The sequence below is a fragment of the Ascidiella aspersa genome, chromosome 1 (genome assembly GCF_963924565.1).
Source record: "Ascidiella aspersa chromosome 1, kaAscAspe10.2, whole genome shotgun sequence".
In the NCBI taxonomy this organism is placed as follows: Eukaryota; Metazoa; Chordata; class Ascidiacea; order Phlebobranchia; family Ascidiidae; genus Ascidiella; species Ascidiella aspersa.
Window position 1 is genome coordinate 13,087,740 of NC_139447.1, and position 17,800 is coordinate 13,105,539.

At 39.2% G+C, this 17,800-nt stretch overlaps 1 protein-coding gene across 1 annotated transcript; it reads left to right on the forward strand.

Moving 5' to 3' along the window:
* The first annotated feature begins 6,127 nt into the window (after positions 1-6,127).
* Positions 6,128-17,504, forward strand: LOC146167608 (sodium/glucose cotransporter 4-like). Its single transcript, XM_083386125.1, has 13 exons — positions 6,128-6,247; positions 7,288-7,464; positions 10,466-10,630; positions 10,965-11,151; positions 11,625-11,830; positions 12,009-12,144; positions 12,589-12,705; positions 14,362-14,503; positions 14,775-14,943; positions 15,472-15,684; positions 16,223-16,297; positions 16,531-16,630; positions 17,296-17,504. The coding sequence occupies exons 1-13, from the start codon at positions 6,128-6,130 to the stop codon at positions 17,502-17,504; spliced, it is 2,016 nt and encodes a 671-aa protein (XP_083242251.1).
* Positions 17,505-17,800: the final 296 nt, after the last annotated feature.

A 17,800-nucleotide genomic window follows, 5' to 3' on the forward strand; every position in this document is an offset into this window, starting at 1 on the left:
AGTGTGGCAACGAAATACACTAAATTGGTACAATGGTTGAACTCCGTGACACCTACCCGATAAGCCTGAAAAACAAGTGTTTTGTTTAAGGGTTAGCAACCAAACGGTGCCGCAGGATACGACTCTTTGATCGCCTCAGGTTCGTGGGACCGTACTCGAACTCGTTTAAGACCTTTCTCTTACATTGGAATGGGGTTATGATCGCGGGTGTTTCTCTCAGCGAAGACAAGGAATCAGAAACCGCCGGTGGAGGTTCGCCGGGGTCTTCATCTTAGATCGCGACATAACTTCAGCGTAATTGCTCCACATGGCGAGGCCCGTTTCCCTTGTAACCACTCGTACGTTGACACTGCGACTGCTGTGCCTCTTGATAACAAAGGCTGGAACACAGCGAGGTTGTTGGTTCCGCCTTGGCCCAAAGTGGGTGATCCTTGTTAGAGCGTAACAAGGATCACCCACCTGGTCAGTGGGCGCCATTGTGAGCCTCTCTGGCTTGCTTACCCTTGGCCACGTGAGCTGGAGAGGGGAGTAACGTGTCGATTTTCGTGCGTATCTGGCGATTGTTTAGTAGTTCATTGGAAGAGCATCCGTCGTTAGTGTCCTTATGCACTGTATGAAAAACTCGAGCAGGGCTTCTCCCGGAGGCTTGGACGACTCGCGCAAAGCCTATTTAAAGGTTTGTACCAGGCTCTCAGCAGCTCCATTCGTTGCAGGATGATATAGGGCTCCTGAAGTAAACTATACCGCTCGCAGTAGTTCTGAAATTCTTCCGAACGAAATGTCGGGGTATTGTCCGACACAATGTTGTGAGGATAGCTAAAATGGGAAAAGTCTCTTTTCCTTTTTTCGTGCTCTTCGCTGACACCGACTGTGTAAAATGTATACAAGGGCACTTGGAGTAAGCCCAGTCATGACTAACCAATTTTACTCCACGAAATTGTTCGCATGATCCAAATGTAAGCGACTCCATGGTTTCTCGGGCATCATCTCCATGGTTTCTCGGGCATCATCCATGGATGAACAGCCACCTTTGAAGGAGCATTTAGATGCTCGGCACAGATGTGACATGTCCATCACAAGTCGACTATATCGCTATCCATGTCGGCCCAATAGACGGATGTTCGGGCTAACTGCTTCATACGCTGCATGCCAAAATGACCTTTGTCTAGTAGGGCCAGGACGTTTGTGCGAAGACTGGTTGGAACCACTATTAGTGAGACATATAGTAGGCAACCGTGTGAAGTGCTTAGAAAGGCTTCGACTTTCCGAAACTTTTCGACTGGGTTATCGATGTTAAACTTATTTTTTGGGTGGCCTGCCTTCGCGGGTAAAACGCATTACTTATAGGCCAGAACTGGGGCATGCTGAGTTTCTTTTTGCATTGCTGCCGATGTATACAGCTGTACTTCAAAACTGGGCGTCTCAATTGAACATAAGGTATCTATGTCCTCGGCATTTTCCTTCGTATTAAACATTGGGTCGTTACCCACGGGTAACCGGCCCAATGAATATGCATTCTGAAGTCTTGCGGTATTGCATCTTGGGAACATTCACCTTGTCTTTGTAGAGAATATCGCCCAGATATATACCCAGTGCTTTGACAGCGTATCGACCAAGTAGACTCAAGTTCGGAACTTTACTAATCACAAAAGTTACAGTAGATTCTTTTGCGGTGCTCCGATACTTCAATGTTGCAGTAAATGATCCAAGGATTGGCAAAGGGTGCTTTGTCACGGATTGGTAAAGGTAATTAGGCTTCTGTAGCTGTGGTTTTCCCAGACTTTTCCAAACTTCGACAGACAAGAAGCTTCCTCCCGCTGCTGTATAGAGTCCATCAAACAAGATTTAGAATTGATCAAGATGGGAATCTCTAACCTTACACCGGCAACCCGACCTGCAATGGCCCGGATGGTCAACCGTTCGACCCACTTGACTTGCATAGAGGCCATCTGCTCCTTTTTACGGCAAACTGATTGCAGGTGCCTTCGTGCCTGCCCTTCGTTTTGCTACTTTGTGAACGCAGTGGTGATGCCCGCCGCTTTCCAGACAGTCTACGAAATCCGCGCACCTTATGCACTACAGGCCTCGCTTTGGTCCCGTAAACCGTTTCTTTAGCTACCTTGGCGGCATCCTCGGCGCAGCAACTTGTCAAATGTGTCCTGGATTGAGGAGAAATCACGCGTGCTGGCGTCTTGACGGATTCGTGTAGCCAACTCTCAAATGGATTCACCCTGCTTGCGTTGCATGCCGCTCCAGAATTAAAATCGTTCACGAACCACTAAACGTTTTGGTTCCATCTGCTCTTTCATAAAGGCAACTATCTAATTCAATGTAAGGTCGTTGACTTGCTTAACCGGAAACTTTGAGCAGCGAGATTAGAAAGCAACTTGTAGATGGTCGTTGCCTGGTTTGTGAGAGGCTTGCGCTTTTCTATCCTCAACACAACGTGCGCTTTAGCGAAGGTGCTAAAGCGCGGCCAAAAATTATCCCAAAGCTCCGTCGTCGCGTCAATTGCTGAAAAGTTTGGCGTGGCTGTTGCAGCTACAGTGCTTGGCGTTGAAACGCTCGATGGCGCCATTATAACTTCCATTTGTTCGGCGTGGCGGCGTTCCTGTGCTTCCAACTCGCCTTGCAAAAGTTTCTGCGCATGCTGTTGTTGCTGAAATTGCTTATGCATAAGTTGCAGACTCTTCTCCATAGTGAGGATCTTATACTTAGTTTAACAGCGGTGTTCTCGTTCAGTCGTTCCGCGATCCCACCCACCTCACCATTTCGTCTGTTGTTTTGGTAGAAGGTTTATTGCTCATGGACGACTGGACGTAGAAGTAAAGTAGAATGGATGAACAAAAAAAACACGCACGGTTATATAGGGCGTAGAATGTAGCCATCATTCCCACACAAACCAATAATTACTGCGCCTTAGGGACGCTAACGAAATACCATCGCAAGCAGCGCGTGAACGAGTCGTGCACAGATCGTGCATGCATCATGGAAGTATAGGCTCATATAGTGCGACAACAAAATACAGGTATTAAATTGATACGATGGTCGAACTTCACGACCCTTCTGACACACACATGACAAGAAAATTTCGAACCCTTCTGTTTTAGTGCGAATTAACTATCAACAAAAATGCGAATTTTTTAAAAGATTGTTTTAAATTCTGACACTTTGTTTAAATTTAAGTTAGCATACAAACTAGTTCAAAGTGCAGTATTTAGGGAAATGCAGAAAGATCGCGGATTATAGCCACTGAAAACTGCTACATTGACGACTACGGTTAGGTATCGGATCCGCAAACTTAATTGAGCTTTGAACACCTGCTGTCCATCGTTTACAAACCTCGTCAAATATGGTATAGGCTTGTTTGGAGTAGTACCGCGAACCTGCGAAGCGGGTGAGCTTGTCAATTGTCGGCAGCCATTTTCCCTCGAACTGGACCCAGTCTTCGGGGAGTGGCATGCTTCGATCGGCCGAGTTCAGCTCGCAGAGTTGTGATTTCGACACATAGTTGTATGACTTACATCTGCGGCACGACATGGAACGTGGTGGCCGTTTGAAAAACAGTTTGCATTGCAAACATACAAGCGGCACGGTAAGGTCATAATGACTGGATTACTTGTGTTTTAAGCGCCATAAAGGATGGTGTTCAAATTAAAGGTTATGAGCAAATTAAGGGCACGCTTGTATCTTGATCCGTGAAAACGTACTTGACGATAAAGGGCAATAATTAAACTGATCTTTTTGATCCAAGTATAAAATCAAATGGCTTTTACATTTATCTATTTCGAGAATGGTCCAGGGAATTTAAATGAAACAAGTACTAACCTCGAATCTCGCAGACAATAAAACGAACACTGGTGCAGCGCGTAGACCTTTATTTTTCGAAAGACGTGATTGAAAAGTCGAAATCCCGGTTCGCTTTTGTCCGCTTCCGGATTTTCGCGCCATTTCGATTTGATTTCCCCGCTGCTGGTTACGTTGCACGGCACAGAAGAAGCCACGGACCTCGTTATGTTTAAACATGCGATTAAACAAAGGAGAAGAAATGACAAGAACCTAACCATGTTGGTTGTTGCGAAGTAATAAAACTAAAACGGTATACTGGTAGTCGCCTGCCGGTTACCAAAAGTACACCAGACGGCCAGTAGTGACAGCGTGGCGAGCGCTGTGCTGACAAAGGTCAACATACACATGAATATTTAATGGGATTGACATTGTTAAGGGCGCTGTATTCTTTATGGTCAAATGGCAAGGTGGATCCCTATCCTTTAATTACAATTTTACAACGAATATGTATACAATGAAAGCATTTATTAATAAACCGACTTTTCGAGACACAAAGACCTGAGAATAGATTATTTCAAATAGCCTAGACATTGTCATGTTGTAGGATGTATTGTGAATGCCGACACTATAAACCGGATGCCTTTAGAACAACCATTACCGAAATTGCTGAAAACTACACAGTTTTATCAGCAAGTTAAATCAAATATTAATGAGGAGTAAATCATTTAATTTAGTTTTAACAAACCGACTCCGATTCTTGTTTGGGAAGTATTTGGCCAGTTATGGTTGCGTATAATATTTCTTTATAATAAATGTACCATTCAAACACAATCCATGCATAAGCAAAGCAAATCTCTATTTAAGAAAAAACACAGATATTTTGGCCATGCTGGGCTTGTCGGTTAAAACTTACGATGGATAGTAAAATAACAAAGATTATGCCATTAAAAGGCAAAGTTAATTAAATTCGATGGACGCATAAAAACCGAGTTGACGCAAAATGCGCGCTCGATTATTTTTATAATATAGCTCAACAGACCTGTGAAAACTCTAAACGCAACTCGTATAAAATTTTATGCTTTTAAGTTTTTAACAGTTGTTTAAGTCGAAATACGCTTGATTTGTTTCGATGTATTTTATTTATATGAGAGAAATTCATATAATATTAGAGGGGTCTAGAAAAAATCTTGTGCAAGACGTTAGTTAAGATTTTCTATTCACACAAAAAATGCCAACTGCAGGAATTATTTCGCCATTTAAACCTAACCGCCAGAAGCAATATAAATTTGAAAGCAAGTCAAGCCTATTAACGCAGTTCGAAAGGACATATAGGCCAAGAAACTACTTGTGCAAACGTGGGCGCCATTTTATGCCTGTAAGGCATTAAATCATTTAAGGCTAATAAAACCACCACATGTGGTACTAAGGTCGAACCTATCCCTAATTGTGTGCTAAGTTACGAGAGCAACCACTTCAAATTGTATGCAAATGTAGCACTTACCATTGTTGTGTTCTCAAAATTCAATATTTTGTTTAGATGGCAATTCTATCAAAAATAGTAAACTTCCATACAATTGTTTGGTTCCTCGTTTATTATTTTATACCTATGCCCGTTAAGTAATTATCAAACTTAAGTATTTAACCACATTGTTTAATTAGTTAAACCAAGTAGAAAGTGTGCGTCACTGGTGCAGCGGGCGATATCACGGTTAAATATGAAACGTTTAATTAGGTTAATGTTTAACTTTGCCTGCTAAACTAAGACACGCTCATGAAATCTGAACCAAAGTGATTTAGTCTGATCTTGGGAATACCTGGAAATAGACGACAAACGTATCAATCGTTAGCGTCTGCAAAGTGTCATATTTTATTGTCACGTCATAGATTTTCCTCTATTGCAGTTTATTTTGACTCGATAGCGACTTTACGACTGTTTGTAATGTTGGTAAACAAACAGCGTTGCATAATAGTTTAAAGCGCAGTAAATCCAAGTAAAGCCCGAAAACAGCAAAGTAAGCGTTATTTCTGTGGGAAACGGTGTTCGGGTGATGTTTTTAAATTAGCATTTGTCGCTAAACGGTTGTTAAAAGGCTGATTTAGGTAGGTGACTGTAGCCTAAAAACAGAAGTCTTGTTCATTGTATTTTTTACGACTTTTATTTTGTTGATTAAAATAATGGTTTTAAAGCAAGTTCTGTTATGTGTGGATGGGAATAATTTATATCAATGACTGATTCATGACACTTTAAGGCTTAAACTTGAAGTTTAAGCTATGATTTCGTTGTGTGTTATTTCGACGTAGGCAGGTTAATTTGAATAGGATTAGAAAGTGGAAAAGCATGTCTACAACTGCAGAGATGTCCACGGAACCAGCGCTTCCGGACGCCGGGGGGCTTGAAGCGGCTGATATCGGAGTCATCGTTGCTTATTTTGTGTGCATTCTCGGTGTGGGAATATGGGTAAGTTATTGGTAATCAGGGCTGCGGAGTCGGAGTCGGACTCGGGACTCGGGACTCGACGGAGTCGATTTGTTTTTCCGGAGACGGACTCGGGACTCGGGACTCGAGTAAGACCGCGTAAAACTACCCGAGTCCCGAGTCCGACGTGCGCATGCGCAGTATCAAATTTTAAAACTGTTAAGGAGGCAAAATGTAAGTTGGAAAAGTGTAATAGCAAATGGTGAAATATTTTTAAACCGTGTAATGCGGGTGGATGAATTATGACACCAATATGAGTGGATTGCAGAAAATCCACCTTAATTTAGTTACGTAAATGGGTAAAATACACGCTGTAGAGTCAGAGCTGAACTCGGGACCCGACAAAATCTTACATTTGGCCGGAGTCGGACTCGGGACTCGGGAGTCGGACTCGGGTGTATTTTTTGGCCGGAATCGGACTCGGGAGTCGGACTCGGGTTTGCTAAACCGACTCCTCAGCCCTGTTGGTAATACCTCTGTTTCTAAACCTTTTTTTCGCGGCAAACCAAATACTAAGCGTAAGCATAAAAGCGATGCTTTGGAGACGCTATTCTCTTCACTGATTTTTCTAAGCTAAAGTAAACGAAACAAAAAAAATTAATAGCATTAATAAGTCCTGCTTTAGTTACAATAAATAATGTTTTCGCATAGCCTTTGCCAATTTTACAAAACTTTGTAGCAATGCTGCTAGCAACTAATCTTAATAAATCTAACTACGTGAACGTCTACAGTCGGCAGTCCAGTTTTGGCTCGCGACTCAGGAGTTGGTAAGCCTTGTTCTAAGTATAAAGTTTAAACCATTATCACGACGCGGTTTTCTCAATCAGTAAAGTCCATATCTTGTATAAAGAGCGCGCGGCCCAGCTGGTGTAAATTTACGATTGGAATTTTCGTTTCCGAGTTTGACCAAACGCAGTACATGATTTCTTTCTTTGTATAAGCAGGGCTAAAAACGCTAGGCTTCATAGCGAATCAAACTCTTTATTTTTTTGTAGTTCAGCTAAAAATACCATACTTTTCAGGCAATGTGTCGGACCGATCGTTCCAATATAAACGGATTTTTCCTCGCCGGCAGAGACATTACTTGGTTCCCGGTCGGTGCATCCCTGTTTAGCAGTAACATCGGAAGTGGCCATTTCGTGGGTCTTGCTGGGACTGGGGCGGCTGGCGGCATAGCCCAGGGCTCGTTTGAGTGGAATGTGAGTCACTTTTCTTTCTTACCTTTTACAGCAGGTCTTGTTAGTTTTTTTTAACGTGGGTGCCCCTTGAAAAGTCGTTGTTCTTGTTGACCAGTGTTGGTATGAAATTGTTTGAAGGTGACGTCAAAAAAAGACGTCATAGAATACGTGACTTCGAGAGCTGTTTTGTCGCTCAAACAGAAACAAAAATTTATTTTAAAAGGCATCTAAACTTTTTTTAAGTCTTGACAAAAGTTAGGACTCCCTATCTATATTAAATAAAACGGGTGGCATTTCCCTGTTGTTTAAATAGTTCAATCGAAACAATTTTATTATTATATAAGTATCTTTTATTTATCGGGCAACTGCGTTTCTACGGCTAGAATATTCCAAACAAATAAAATCTTAGCGCGTAAAACTACCGATGTAATGCTCCAATTAAAATACACAAAGACGTTTTGCTTGATTATTTTCCTTATCACAAAAGTGGTTCCCTTTATTAACACTTTCCAAACCAAATAATTAATTTATATAAACCTGTTTAAAAATATATAAACACATGTTGATCACTTTACAAACTACGCAAAAAGCAACGCTCGCTTAATACGTAAAACAGTATAGGCCTACTTTTATAAAAGGTTGCTTATGAAATATAAATATAACCCTATTAAGATAAAACATAATAAATGTAGATATCTAAATTAACAGTATAATTCCAAACAATCTGCTGTCAGTATTAAAATAAGTTTCGAAACTCCCTACAATATATCACTTGATTACCGCGTAGGCCAGGGGTGGGCAATTAATTTTACCGCGGGCCGCAAGAGAGACATAAAATGTTGTGGCGGATCGTCACGTCAGGAATAATATATCAAATTCACGCAAAAGGACGTCATACTATAAAGCTATTAACAATTATGGAAAAAAAAATTATTACATTGGGATTTGTGCGCAAGTGTACAATTGAAGAAGATTTGAAGGCGACATGGCATCGCAAAGCGCGAATTAATCGAGACTATTTGGTTTAACATGCAAACTTTAATTTAGATTTGGAGGGGGACTTCGCATGGAGAACAGATATGTACATTCAACCTTAGCTCACCAGTTCAAGGTTATAATACATAAGTAATTTGCACAGAACTAATTACATTGCGTTTTAGGCTTTACCCGTGCATTTCTTGCTATACAATGGCCGTATTGCAAAGCTGGTATATATCGGGAAAACCACAAACAAAGTATTAATTAAATTTAGTTTGGCTAAATGTGAATCGGTATGCTTTAGAAGTTGTAAACGGCCGTTGTACTAATATTTGATCATGTTATTAAGACGGAGTACTTTTAATGGAAGCGCTACAAATCCATTTATAATTACTACGATTAGTTTGGCAACCTTCGTTTGGAAGAGTGATGGAATGCAGAGGTCACTTTTGTCTGTAAAGACGCCCGAAAACGCGTGGAACTTACGAGCAAAACAAAAGAAATATATTTCAACCAAACATGTAGAAAGTCTCCCTGGTTTGTATTTAAAAAAATTGTGCCACGGGCGGGTCAGATCCATTTTGCCAAGGTCTGGGGTAGACAGATTTATCACATACACACATGACCTTTGTCACGTACCACACAACGTATGTTGGTATAGCTCAACCTACCGACTAATTATTAGAAAAAAGGTTTTTACTTTCATAGGTCCTAATGAACACTTTAAAATTTGTTCTTCAACGACGTTTTCCATCTTAACGAGCTCATAATCCGATCTTATCATCCTACACGTTTTACGCGAAAATACATCGAAGAACCGGTAATGAGGAAATATTTTAAAGCTCTAACATTAATTGATAAGAATGCCATTTTCTGTGCTATATATCGTCAGTGAAATAGTTCAGGTTACCATGTTCCCACGCGCAAATACATTAGATTTCGGCTGCATTACGCACGGAACAACTGGAAAACAACACGTTCAAAGATTGTTTTTTGACGTTTGATTGATGGGGGATGATAATAATGTATGCATTGCTGTAAGGGGTGACAGTGCATATAAATTTAAGAACCACTGTTTAAACTATATTTAGCTGATTTTGTTGACGCCGTGTGACAACATGATGTATGCTGGCATTTGCCGGTTGCGTGGATCAGTTGCAAGAATTCTCTCCAAAGCAATGAATAATTAACCGGCCCTCTAGGAGTGTTCTCATCACGCGATGTTTGCAAAGCCCCCAATAGCGGACACAGCAAACGAACAGCTTGTTGTGATCGCACATGAAATCGGCGATTTCAGGCGGTTTACGTAACTGAGTAAATCATTGAAAGCGATGACGCGGTATTTTACGTTCCAGGTTGGGCTTTAGGATATGTTCCATTCCAAAACGGCGCAATTTTGTACTATATGAAACTTTTTTCTTTATAATACGTCATATAATTCAAAGATCCAACTTTTTGATGTGTTAATTACTATATTTTCACGGTTGGGCCATACTTCTATCTGTTTTCGTCAGTTTTAAGATAGTATATTCAGCCCAAGGGGGCGATTTGTATACTATAGCAGGTTGCAAATATCTTATGTGACGAATGCTTAGCCTGTGAAATTGCAAGTTTTGTCAATTTGATCAAGATAAATTTGTTTTTTCGCATTCAACGCGATTCGACTGCATTTTTGCACAACAGTTCGCTACAAACCGCAGATATTTTTGAGAAGAATTATTTTGGGACGTCTCTTTATCAAAATGTCCGTGGCTCTACCCACCAAACGGAAATCCTAGATCCACCCCTTTAACACAACCCTTATATTAGCATCATATGCAGTGTTTTTTTAAGGTGTTTTGGGGGACCTAAACAGTCCCACAAATTTTTCCAGCGGTTTCCCAAAAAATAATAAATAATTCGTTTAAGCAAATATGGCTATTTTTTGGTATTTAAATGAAACACTTGCGGTCTCTTAAAACTACTTAGCGGTCACCCAAACCAAACCTTAAAAAAAAAACCTGAATTCATATATACTTAAAACTTAAACGAAACTATGTTTTAGGCGATGTTGACACTGCTGCTTCTGGGATGGATCTTTGCGCCAATTTACATCGCATCGGGAGTGGTGACGATGCCCGAGTACTTGAGGGAAAGGTTTGGGGGTCAAAGAATCCGAACTTTTCTATCTGTTCTCTCGCTCATCCTTTACATCTTCACCAAGATCTCGGTACAGTAACGATTTACAGAGTGCATGTAACATCTCTCACTGTACATATCTATGCCTACCTTATAGTTGTCACGAACACGCTGGTAGCCACAAGATAAGTTTGTAAACTATACGGACTGGAAAAAGTACCTTATATTTGAAAATGACCCTAGAAATATAAAAAAAGTCTAAACAACAATCAGAGTGCGAACTAAGTGCACCACCCTTGGGTTGAGCTTCAGCAAATTGGATTTTACAAATCAACTTTTCAAAACGAAGGCTGAAGTTTAATTGTTACATTATTGGTTTAGAAAGTAAACAAGATTGTGGAACCACCTGAAATGCATTTTTACAGGCTGATCTGTTTGCCGGTGCAATCTTTATTCAAGAAGCCCTTGGCTGGAACTTGTACCTCGGTATATGTGTTTTACTGATTATCACCGGCCTCTACACCATAACAGGGGGATTAGCAGCTGTGATTTACACCGATACTGCGCAGACGTTTATCATGCTCATCGGTGGTCTAGTCATGATGGGATTGTGTGAGTAACTTTTGCGAAAAAAATAATTTAAAATAATTTAAAAGGTCATGTGTTTGCGAAAGCCTTGAGTAAAGAAATTGATTTGTTTTAAGTATAGGCTCAAGCTTGTGTCAACTGTTTTGGTTTTAATTCAACAAATGAGAATAGAATGGCCACAAGCAAGTTAAATGCTAAAAAACTCTAAAACTAATATAAACCAAGAGCTTTACGTTTTAATATCTAAAAGATTTAAACCGCATTTTATTTTATTTGTCCTATTCTGCCGTCAATTCTATATTAGAATAATCTGCTCCTCCATTTCGCGTTCAAATACCTCTCAAACGAGCAGCGCAAAAGATCGAAACCTGTATCATTTTAGAGTGATTCAAATTTTGTCGAAATACACCGTAGAAGTATATATATATAAATATTGTATGCTAACTACAGTTCGGCAAGCTAATTTTTTATCGAAAATGAACATCTTTTTTGCCCAGCCTTTAAATACATCGGCGGATACGATGAGTTGGAACCTAAATACTTCGAAGCGATTCCCGACGTGCGACCGTACAATACAACCTGTGGACTTCCCAGAGAGGACGCGTTTCACGTGTTTCGTGATCCAATTGGTAGCGATTTGCCGTGGCCAGGAATGATCTTTGGCATCAGCATAATTGCGACCTGGTACTGGTGCACCGATCAGGTAATATGCTGCCTGCGTTCCAGTTACGAAAAATTACGGGGATTCTTAGCAAAAACATTACAATCCGATCGTTGTAACTAACGTTTATTCAGATGCTTTGGCGATTTTTAAGTTTTAATTATTTAGAGCAAAGAAATATGGGCTAAAAAATAAACTTTTGTTTTTATATGTTAAAAAGGTCATTGTTCAACGAACACTGGCGGCAAAAGATCTTTCCCACGCCAAAGGTGGATGTGTTATGGCCGGTCTTCTCAAGATTCTTCCAATGTACATGATGGTTATGGTGGGAATGATAAGCAGAATAATTTTCCCCAGTAAGTTCGCAATTCTTTTACAGTTCTGCCAAAGATTATTTATATTTAATATAAACCGGCTACTATTAAAAAATCTAAATAAGTGAAAAAGCGAATCATACTGTAAAAACCTTTACGCACGTAATGTCGCACTCATTACAATCCTTTTATTGCTTCGTGTCCATCATCAGGTTGTACTTTACTATTTTTCATCTGACTGCATTTTCCGACTGTACTGCTACTTGCTATTGTAATTTACCCAGTTCGATTAACTTAAACAGCATATAAGTTTCGACATAAAAAGCCAACTTAAAGCTTTCAATTTGCCGTTCTTGACACTTTTTTCTCATAAAAACATTTCTCTTATGAAAACCTCCTTATATAATTTTTACCCAAAGGACGAAGCATTTTATGTAAACTGCAGAGGCAGCAGCACAAGCTCAACGCCTATAATGTTTATTTCAGACTCCATTGCGTGCGCGACTCCAGAAACGTGCCAGGAAGCATGTGGATCACCTGTCGGTTGCACCAATTACGCCTACGCCAAGTTGGTACTCTTCATTATGCCGGTGGGCTTAAAAGGTAGGCTTACCCGAAAAAAATATTGACTTAAGTATTTTGAACAAATGTCTTAACTTGACTTAGGTCTTTAGGACAAATAATTTGGGTTAACATTAAGTGTTATCATTAAACAGTTTTTTTTATGAAAGTGGATTTTTTATCCTGATATTTACGCACAAAACAATTTCCGTGCTGTATATTGCGTTATTTGTTAGTTGGGGCATTGCTCAAATTCGGGAGATTTCACCAATTTCAATAGCTTAACGGGTACTTTTTATGACAAGGACTTGATTTGGAATCGACTTGCTCTAATTATGACTTGACTGGGACATGACTTGTTATTTATTCAAAAAGACTTTACTTATGGACTTAAGTTTTACAAAATACCTGACTTGGACCGCACATGAATCATAAATTAATTTATGTCTAAAATACACTACCGTATACTTAAACCTTTATGAGATTCTTAATATAGTAGTTCCGCCCTGGCTTCAACTTTCACGCAGCTCTCGACTACTTAACAAAATGAATATACATGAGTGATAAAAAGGTTTTTGAAAGTAGATTTCAATTGACTATTTCTTTTTATTAACTATAAGACCCTATAGCGAAACACAAACAAATTAACGGGCAAAAAAATTAACACAGAACTGGCTTATTATGGAAATAAGAAATATAAGTGCGAATTAACAACAAATAGGATAATTGAAAACTAACAACGAGCACTGTTTAATACTATTTGCCGAATTAAAGATACACAAAAGTATATAAAGCAAAAACGAAGTTCGAGCAGAGCCCGTTGCGTCAATCTAGACCTGTGTGGTTAATTCTGGCGGCTCACGTATACTGCTCTAATAAAAATATAAAACCTTTAAAATGCTGTTGGATGTTATTCAAAACTAAACTTTAATCAATTTTTTAACTGGATGACAATTTCAAAAAGCTTGCTGCAGTTTTGTGGTACTTTATGAACAATATTTGTGCATTTTGTCATTGATTGACATGGGCCTATATTTAAAACAGGTTCCTCTGGCAATATATATTATTTTCTACCAACGTTTCGGCTTACTATCCGGCAAGCCTTCGTCAGGGACACAAAGCCAACAAGACACAAAGTAAAATCACAATAAGAAAAAAGGAGATAAAAATGTGCGAGACGCGTTCAAAATTCACAGCGATAAAACAACGTTCAAAATATAAAGCGATAAGACAACTCGCAATTTAGAGGTTATCTTTTAGCACCTGTCGGTACGGCGCTGGAAACAAAACGTCCTTTTTGATATTCATCGTATCCGGCGTTCGGTGTATCTGCCAGGATTCGCGAAACAGACGTTTTCGGTAATCGCTCTCTCTAGCAAGAACAATGGGCCTATGTTTGACAAAATTTTGACTTTTATGGCCAAGTCTAAAAGTAATCGCCCTTCTTTATAACGTATATTAAATATACTGTTGCTATCAAGCATAGTACACTAAAGATAAGTTCTTATGGTATATATTTGTTTATCCAGCGTTTCGGCGAACTATTTCAGAAAGCCCTCACATTTTTTGTGTCATTTTATTTTGCTTCTTGTTGGCCGTGTGTGTCATTCACTGATAAAGGCTTTCTGAATTGTACGCCGATACGTTGGACAAACAAATATATACCAGTTTAAAACGATAGTTGAACTCTCTTGCCAGGACTTCTGTTGGCGGTGATGATTGCTGCTTTGATGTCATCTCTTACTTCGGTATTTAACAGCTCTAGTACTCTGTTTACTTGTGATGTCTGGCAAAAGTTAAGGCCAAATGCGACACAAAAAGAACTTATGATCGTGGGACGGTAGGCTCAATTTATTTTTCTATTACAACTAGATGAACGTTAGGCTTAACTGTTTCACGATGTCACGTTTTTCTTATTTATAACGTTTCCAAAATTATGCAGGCTTCTGGTAGGTTTTATTAGCATAACCCTAAGTATTTTGTAAAAATGCTGCCATATTGGTGGAACAGTTTGCCAAACTTATTGTTGCTGGATTATATTCGTTCTTGTTTGTGCTAGCAAACAGGTTAAAATTAGACCATTTCCATTATTTTTTATTAACTTTATGCAGACTCTTCATGTTGGTTATGGTTGGGGTGAGCATCGCTTGGGTCCCAATCATCCAGGCATCCGCCGACGGAAAGCTTTTCGACTACATCCAGGCAATCACGAGTTTCCTCGCTCCGCCTATCACGGCTGTATTTGTGATGGCAGTGTTCTGGGGACGACTCAACGAACCGGTATTTGTTATAGGCTATACTCATTGTGACCAAGCTCTTCCAATGAAACGCATTAATAGGGAGGGGTATCAACAACATGTTAGACAAGCTTATCGTTAAACGTCATTTCGACTTACTTTAGTTAAAAAAAACATGCCTTTTGTCCCAAGTTTAAAAGACTTTAAAACAATTTTTCTTTGCAAGTGATTGAGGCAATACAGTAGCCCAGTGTTTGCTGTTGTTTTTACATAAGGACACACCTGAAGACCTCTAAGAATGGCAATGGCGAAATATTTGGCTAAACCGGTATTTATATTAAAACTGCTTGTCAATTTTTGACATAGGCCTCATAGTGCATTATCTAAGTACTGTGGAATTAGAAAGCAAAGCCGAAAGTGAAAGTTTAAACATGATAATAAACAATTTTGGCAACTCTACGTGGTGCATCTGTGAAAGAGCTGCATTTATCTCTCGTATACCCAGCAGTTATTTATGGTTAGACCCTTCTGTTTTTCATTAGTTAACACAGACAACGTTTTTTTTCTATAGGGCACGTTCTGGGGTCTCGTTCTTAGCATGGTGATCGGCATTCTGCGAATGATCCTGGAGTTTGCCGTGGGTGTTCCCAACTGCGGCCAACCGGAGTTTCGGCCTAGGATGCTCACCGTCCACTATCTTTACTTTGCGATCATCCTTTTCATTATCACCATTATCATCTCCACCCTCGTTTCTCTTGTCACGCCGCCTATAGATCAAAGATGCGTGAGTATTGCACCCGACTTTCTTGCATTGTGCGCTACTATCCGAAAACAATCGTATTTAGGAGGGGGAGGGGGAGGGTATTCTTCGGACTTCCTGCAATAAATAATCTGCTTCGGACTTACTGCAATAGATAATCTGCTTCGGACTTCCTGCAATAAACGAAACGACCGTATTTTCATGCAGAATTTATTCATTTAATTCTTGAATAAAAATATTGTTTTTTTTCAACAGACCAAAATGTGTTCTTAGCCTATATATAAATGCATTATTTTGAAAAGGGCATTTTATGAAGCAAAGTAAAACTATTCTGTTCAAAGAAACAAAAATGCAATTTTATAAGTTTGTTATGTCTATCTTTAATTAAACAAGGTAATTTCGTCCTACCTAAATTTGTTAGAACGCCTTCCATGTTGGCTTTTTGCGATTTAATCGAACCATATAAGCTACACTGGATGAAGTGTAATTTATTTTCATGAGAAGCAAATGTTAACTGAAAGTCAAGCGACTGGGTTAGGCTTATCTTTATGGTTCTTTGCAGCTGGTTCGCTTGACCTTCTGGAACCGATACAGCAATCGCAAACGGTGGAACGTCCAGGATTTAATCAAGGAAAAGGTCTTGCAGTCATTTTATTTTTTACGTTTAATTTTTTCGTGTAATATAGTTGTTTTAAAAGTGTTAACATTTTTTTTTAGTTAAAATCAAATTTTATTGTTTTACGTTAATGCCAAATCGAGATAGACATTTTTATCAAAGTCCCAATACTAAAAGGTTTCACATAATATGCCCAATACCATTTGTAAATATTATAGTTGTGAAAATTTTAACGCTGCCATATTTTATTTTAGAGTGGCAATGTTAACCCGGCTTTCAATGACGAAGAAAATCCTGAAAAGAAAAGTCGGGATAGCTCGGAAAATCACTCAGTTAGTGACGCCAGTTTTGAACGTACGTAATAAGCCGTTATAAAATAGTAAGACATTTAAAAAATTCAAAGTCGTATAAATTAGTTGATTTAAAAAAATATGTAAGACAATGTGCGATTCCAAGAAATTAGTTACCTTTTACAATTTATATCTTGTCCAATAAAAAAATAATAATTAGTAAGTTACACGACAGAATCTAAAGTCCTGTAAAGCTTTGGCAATATTTTCCGTGCAAAATATCCGGTAAGTATCCTTTGCGATAAAAATGTTGGTAAAAGCCGCTATATCTAAGTCGAGTCTTTTAGGTACCGGTACAAGGTTTAGTCCAAGTAAAGTAATTAGCTAAATGCCAATTGGTTTGAAAATAGGGACCTAAATGCAATCAAGTGAAGACATTGACATGAGTCCTTACAACGCATGGTCATCTCTACAAACGGTTGAGGTCTCCACAACCAGCCAGCACTAAAAAATTGTAGTTTACATTAGATAGGGCTACAATGCAACTCGCTTGTGGGCACATTTATGGAAAAAAAATGAAATGTGAATTCGCGTAGAATACAACTAATACAAATTGACTACGGTCGGTTGTTTACGGAAAATCAATCTGACCGAGCAGTTAACTTAAAACTGGTATGTTAGCCAGTAGCGGCGCCAACGAAATGTAGCTGAATTGTTTTTACTGCTTAGATGAGGACAAATCTATTCTGAGAAAGGCATTCGACCTCTTCTGCGGATTGGAGGAGAGCAACCACCAAGAAATAAGCGAGGAGGATAGGTTAGCTATGGAGAAGGCGATGCTTGACATTCACGAGGAGAAGTGGCCGGCCATCTACGTTAACATCTCGGCCTTGGCTATGTGTTGCGCTGGAATCTTCCTGTTCGCATTTTACGCTTGAGTTGCTGCTTGCGCCTTACCGACACTGTACTCTCCAAAAACGCGCTTAATTCGCTCGATTAGACGACCTAATTAATATTTGTAATCGGTTTTTATTTTGCACTTAAACAATTTTATTTTAAATTGAAGTAGGTTAGTAAAGTACGCCTAATCAAGCTGTTAACCTACTTTATGTGTATTTCGAATAGGAAATTTTAAATTCGCAACAATGTAATTTTGTCACAAATATGTTATCGCTTTATGATAATCCTAAGTTGCCTAATATTTGCCATGTCGATACTGATAGGTCAAGTAAAC

Excerpts from the sequence above, each read along its gene's own strand:
- LOC146167608 (XM_083386125.1), top strand. The coding sequence starts at position 6,128 with ATGTCTACAACTGCAGAGATGTCCACGGAACCAGCGCTTCCGGACGCC. Across the intron at positions 14,944-15,471 it reads GGGGACGACTCAACGAACCG|GGCACGTTCTGGGGTCTCGT; the intron begins GTATTTGTTATA and ends TTTTTTCTATAG. Across the intron at positions 15,685-16,222 it reads CGCCTATAGATCAAAGATGC|CTGGTTCGCTTGACCTTCTG; the intron begins GTGAGTATTGCA and ends GGTTCTTTGCAG.